This window comes from Agrilus planipennis, unplaced genomic scaffold, assembly GCF_000699045.2.
Source record: "Agrilus planipennis isolate EAB-ADULT unplaced genomic scaffold, Apla_2.0 scaffold20, whole genome shotgun sequence".
NCBI classification, from domain to species: domain Eukaryota; kingdom Metazoa; phylum Arthropoda; class Insecta; order Coleoptera; family Buprestidae; genus Agrilus; species Agrilus planipennis.
The window spans coordinates 1249034-1255437 of NW_020439516.1; the positions used below are offsets into that span (position 1 = coordinate 1249034).

General features: G+C 32.5%; 1 protein-coding gene across 1 annotated transcript in view; it reads right to left on the bottom strand.

Moving 5' to 3' along the window:
• Positions 1-27: 27 nt before the first annotated feature.
• Positions 28-6404, bottom strand: part of LOC108735068 (echinoderm microtubule-associated protein-like 2) — a 73260-nt gene continuing 66883 nt past the window's right edge. Inside the window, exons 13-14 of the mRNA XM_018466864.2 lie at positions 1091-1197; positions 28-366 (exon numbers count right to left, since the gene is read on the bottom strand). Coding sequence (XP_018322366.1) covers positions 241-366; positions 1091-1197 — 233 coding nt within the window. The 3' untranslated portion in view covers positions 28-240. The remainder of the gene's footprint in view (positions 367-1090; positions 1198-6404) is intronic.

Consider the following 6404-nt stretch of genomic DNA (forward strand, 5'->3'; position numbering starts at 1 on the left):
TGCCAAATTATCGTTGATTTCTTCCTTATTTAATTATTGGAGCTGAACAAGTATAGGTACAAGAAGTTTTGCACCAAAAACGCTATAAAATATATAAAAAAGAAAAAGTGTATTGTATTTAAAGAAAAATAATATCTTCGTATTACATACGTGTCGAATTATCATGAAGAATAAATCAAGTGTGTGAGTGTGTTGGTATGTGGGTGTGTGTAGTATAATTTAAATTTGAATTTTTCGTAATTAGACAAGGACCCATTGCATGACACTTGTATCTTTGCCACCTGTGGAAACAAACCTACTGTTGTCATGAAGAAACGATACATTCGTCACATGACTGCTATGGCCACCATGGGGGTTGTTTAAGCTCTGCAAAGAAATTTTAAAAAAATAAGTACCTAATCAGTATTTCTGGTAGGTACCTAAGTAAAGGAATGTCATAAATATTGAAATTACTATTAATATAGCGTTTATATTTAATAATGATGAGAAAGTTTGTGCATATTATAAATTCCTTTTTGAAGTTGCATTAGTGCGGTGGCAAAAAATGGCAACTTTTCCCAAAATTCAACTGCACAATGTATTTCCGATAATAAAAGTTCTTTTCCTTTTCAAGAAAATCAAATAGAAAAGTACTTATACTCACTCTAGTTATAATGGTAAGGAAATATTCGTCATCATAAAATTAAATAATATTATTTGGTGGAAAAAGGAATCACATGTTTAAGACGATTATTGGAGTGACCAAAAATGGTAACTTTGATCATTCACATTCACTAACAGAACTCCATAATGATAATTAAATCGATAATAAGACAAACACAACATTATTAATGCACCAAACTTTAATTGTTATTAATGAAATAATTATCATGGAGCATAAACGATTGCTAATAAACGGAATAAAAGATATAAGACGATGCTTTTGAGTTTTAAAACTAATTATTGTGGTAACTAAGAATGGTAATCATGCTTTTTATTTACATTTATATAAAAAGTAAAAAAAGGGGTACAAATTACCTTCTACTGTGTATAATAAAATTATAGGTACCTATGTACCTAAATAACTTGTGAAATGAAATAAGTGGCATACCTTTGGTTGGGTGACGGGGTACGTGTACAACTTTATTTTTCCGAAATCATCCCCTGTAACCATCAGATTACCTTCCTGATTTCTGTCACAGCAATTAACGTCTGTACCATCAGCATTTTCGGGCCATATACTTATTTTATCGGCATTTTTTCGAACACCTAACAACCCTGTATATTTTGTACATAACATAAACATACGTTTGTGCAGTATATGGTGGTATTCTTGAATTTATTATTAGTTTTATATTTTTGCTGTAACTTAAAAGTTAAAATTGCTTAGAATTTACAAAAGTATGAAAATGCCCTCCATAGCAAAAAGTTTGATAATTTTTCTGAAAAATTGTCATCATTGTTGCTTATACTTGTTCAAACAATTCATAACATTTGGTACAGTGCCAATTTTGTTTTTTATTTTCGTATTATCGTATTATATTCATACTGAGCAAGTAATGTTTGATGAATGTTTTTCTTAAATGTATAAAAATCTATAAACTAAAAGAAAAGAGTTGCTATTTCGTTTCAGTAAATATAAAACATAAAATAATAATGGGAAGACATCGTGTTTTAGAAAACTTTTTGTTGTGAGAGCCAATTTAATACTCTTATCGACCTCATCCTTTGTTACACTTACCTCTGCAATGACGTAAAGGAACATGTTAAATCTACATTATTTTGATTTAATATTAAAAAACAAAGTAAATACCAAAGCCTATCCAACAAACATAAAATAGCTATATAATTTTTATAAGTAGTCTTTACTGTTTCTTTCTTTGCTGTGTACATATACATATATTTCTTTTTGGTATAACTGAAAATTGTTTTGTTTATGCTTAAATTGCTGCACAAATTAGAAAGCTAAGTGGGAAAATGTGTAGCTGTAGAAGAGAAATATTTTTAGTTATTAGTATACTCTGTATAAAGAAAGCCTGAATACTTTCTAAGGATCATTCAATGAAATTGTAGAACTACAATACCAAAAATGCTTGTAAAAAAATAGAAGAAGTACATTTGAATTTAATATAGAATTTAAAACAATTTTTCTTCTTTCTTTTGTGGGTGAATGATACATGGGTCGTTTTTGACCAACAAAAACGCAATTCGGGCAATAAATTACTGTTATTTGGTAAAAATAAAGCTAATGAGAGCCTATTTAGATCATTTATTAAATAATCTTCGATATCGGATATCATTTAATTATGAATTAAGCGAAAAATTTTTACAGAAGTTCGATTTTGATTCCTATACGTGGGTCGATTGTGACCAAAAAAAAAAACCTAAAAAATACTGTAAATAATCCATTTTTGGCAGAAATAAAGCAAGTGAGAGTTAAGTTAAATCATTTATTGATTATTCACCCATATCAGCAATCATTTGCTGATGAATTAAACAAAAAGTTTGACCAAATGTTCGATTTTGATTCCCAAAAACAATCGACACGCAATGCGGGGAATGAGTTACTATTACTTGGCAAAAATAAAGCTAACCAGAACGTATTTATATCATTTATTCAATAATTTTCGATATCATTTATTTATAAATATTCCATATCGGTTGGCTGTACATGAATCGATTTGGATCCAAAAAATCCCAAAATATATGGTAAAATATCGTTGTTTGGGAAAAATAATGCAAATGAATGAGAATCACATTTTTATGTTCAAAAAAGGTATGATGTGAGTCATTTTTGCCGTCATTATAAAATATAAATAATTTNGTATGCTCCAACAAGGTCCACTTGTGTGGATATCTACTTGCTGAAAACGAATCCCGACGTAGCCAACCTCAACGTGATAGGCACGTTAGCTTAATCGAATAAAATAATTCGAAGTGTCGGAGCTGCCTGCGACGCGCTGATGAGAAAAGATCGAAATCGCGATCCGCGTCTGGCAGTTTCGACATAATACAGACCACTTCGAATTATTTTATCTTCGAGATCGTTCATGCATAAAGCCATTTTATTTTGGTGGCCATGGGTGGATGTCTATGAGAAATGTGGGCAACCAAATTGACCATGCCTGTCTGATTTATTCCCATACGTTTAAGGAATTCGACAATAGTTCCCGATAGATCAACGGATGACATTGTCAGCTATTGCTGAAATTTTAGAGGTACATTCATAGCGAAGCAGGTGCTCTTGAGTTGGTAAGGTACTGAACAATAATTGTTATGCTTTCATCGCAATCTAGAGAACAAACCATATTATATTAGTAGAGTGGACCAACATATACATAGTGGCAAAGTAGACCAGACTAGAACACGGCCAGCCTTTATAATTAATTGTCGCGAGACCCAGCGGCATGGTCTAGTGGTTTAGATCATTGCTTAGCATTCGGGAGGACGCTGGTTCAATTCTGGGTCCGTCTGCCTTAGTCCAAGTTTTTCTGTGGTTTCCTTGGATCACTTGGGTAAATGCAAGAAGAAGGAGCAAAGATAAGTGACAAAGGGTTCATATAGTGGTGAATTGATAACTAGAAGTGTTAATTAGACAGCAATTAGTTAAATAAAAGTGGTATTACTTTCGAGAAAATGTTTAAATACGTGACAATATTCGTCGTTAAATAGAAGGACTCGCTCAGAATTTCTTACTTTGGCCAACTTTTAAGACAAATAACATAGTTTGATTGTCAGTGTAAAAGAATCCGATTTTATTCGCATATCTTTCCTGATTTTGTTTAAAACTTTAAAGAACAAGAAACAGAATCCGACTTTTCATTATCGCACCACAGTCAGGCGAGCATTTTGTATAAATGAAGTGTCCGGGATTAACGTCCACGAGATAAGAACAATTTTCTTCGGCGAGGAAATGGACATGGAACTCCTCTATGCGATGGAATTTGTAGTTTCTCTCTCCTCTCTCGCGGCATTCTTCGCACGAAAAATCGCGCTATCTCCGCGAGCTCCTTATTGTTCTGGGATTTACTGTTCCTTTTAATATGACATTTTTATGTTTTATTTTCGCTTTCAGCGCTTCTTTCTCTCCCCTTCCATGCTCATCTTTAAAATACCAGGCAACGTAATTACATCGTTCCATAAAGTGCTCCGAGAAATATTATCACTATTGTTATTAGTAAAGAACTGACAACCGGCTTTATCTGAACTGATGCTTAGTACGTTCACAATCTCGTTGTTTCAACCGACTACAAACAGGGAAATATAATTTTTCCGGCTCTCCACTACAATGTACATTCAAACGGTTTCATCTACAAAATTGTTCTGGATTCAGAAATCTGTTTTTTTACTCACGATGAAATTAAACATTGAAACAGAAGCACTAGAAGGATGATGTAAGGGGGTACACTTACACCTCCCTGTCACCTTTCATGAAAGAAAACTACACCAAAAATGAATAAAGCAAATCGATTTCTCAATGAAGAAATGGTAGAAAAGATCGACTATTCTTCGTCATTTTCAGATAGTTGATTTACACTGTAGACCTGTCTTGCCAACAGTCAAATGCACTTAAATTCAACATCCAGATAATGTGTATTAAAAGAAGTTCATGCAGTAAAAAAAGGTCGTGCATAATAAAGCTTACTAAGAATAATAACAGGATGGACAAGTAAATTAACTAAAAGAGAGAGACAATCTTAATTACCAGAAGTAATTTTTAAAATAACGGACATGTGTATCGCAAAATAACTGAATTGTTGTATAGCAAAATATTGTTTACCATGTCTATGTAAACAATATTTTGCTACCTGATTTTAGATACCTAGGAAGTCAGATATGTCAGATGGAAGGAGTAATAGGGATATAAAGCAGAGGATAGCGCAAGGTGGTGTCGCCTTTAATAAAAAGAAGTCACTTCTTTGCTCACGAACGGTTACTTTACAAATTCGAAAAAGGTTGTTAAAGGTGTATGTTTGGAGCACGGCATTGTATGGGTGCGAAACATGGACAGAAAAGGTTAGAAGCGTTCGAAATGTGGTGTCATAGGCGGATGATGAGGATATCGTGGGTAGAAAAGGTTAGAAATGAAGAGGTATTGGAAAGAATAGGAGAACAGAGGACTCTATGGAAGTCAATAAAAAATAGGCGAGATAGGTTGGTAGGACACCTTCTTAGGCATCAAGGTCTAGTCAGAGACATATTAGAGGCAGAAACCGGAGTTAGGAGGGGTAGAGGTAGACCTAGATTAGATTACTATTCGCAAATAGTTAAGGATGTGGGCTACTCTAGTTTTAGGGAAATGCGAAGTTTAGCTCAGGGTAGGAAAGAGTGGAGGTACGTGTCCAACCAGTCTTAGGACTGACGACTTTATAATGATGAAACATGACTTAACAAGTAGACGCCATGACAGCGGCGTACGTTTTGGGGGTGAATTTTAAACTGACAATATTTTTCTTAAAAAAAAAACCGATATTTCTTGTAGAAATTAAACATTTTTTGACACAAACCTTGACATCCATTACGATATTAGCGTTTTTTTTTTCAGAACTATTCACCAATTTTGATATTGTAGATTCGATTATTAAAATAGTTTTTAGGTAAAATTAAAAACGCATTAGGAGTTAACTTACAAAGGAAAACCTCCAGACTTCCATTACTTAGGGATAATCCGATACAGTGAAACCAAGAAAAGAACCAATAAAATATACATTTACATTTTTTTACAGTCTAGATCTAAACACAATACTTTTTCTATATTCGTTAGATGTATCTGTATTATTGATAAGAAATATTAATATTCATCAATAAGACTTTACTTTCTACAATACAAATAAGGCAATAATCTACTTATTTTTCAAAGAGGTAGATTCAAAATTAGCTCATTCGAAATCTGCCACGAATAAATACAACAAAAGACTGATTTTCTCAGGCTTCAGAAATTTTATTCCTACCAATTATTCAATCGGAACGTTTTCTTATAAAAGAGAATTACTTAGAAGAGTCTCAATTTGTAAGACCTAATAAATGAAGCTCCTAACTTGAAGATTATTAAAAATGAATTGATTGGAAATCCAATTTCACAAAATATTATAAATACCGACCAACAGTTACCATTATTAAAGATAAAAGATATTTTTGTATGATATGACTTTCAGAATAATGCACATGTTTGTAACCAAAGTGCTTTGTCACTCAAAAGAGATACTTGTCAGTGTAGTTTGCCTATAAAATGAAACTTTGAAAGTTTTAATGAAGAAGGAGCATTTGATGCACGAATAAGCTTAGGTAACTATAAAAATTAGAGTTTGAGTTTTTGTAAAAAAAAAAGGCGCTTACTAACGAGTACTTAATTTATATTTAATATGCTCAAAGTATTTTAGAAAGTAAATTCCAAAATTTAAAAAAGGGTAGAAAGTTGTTACTAG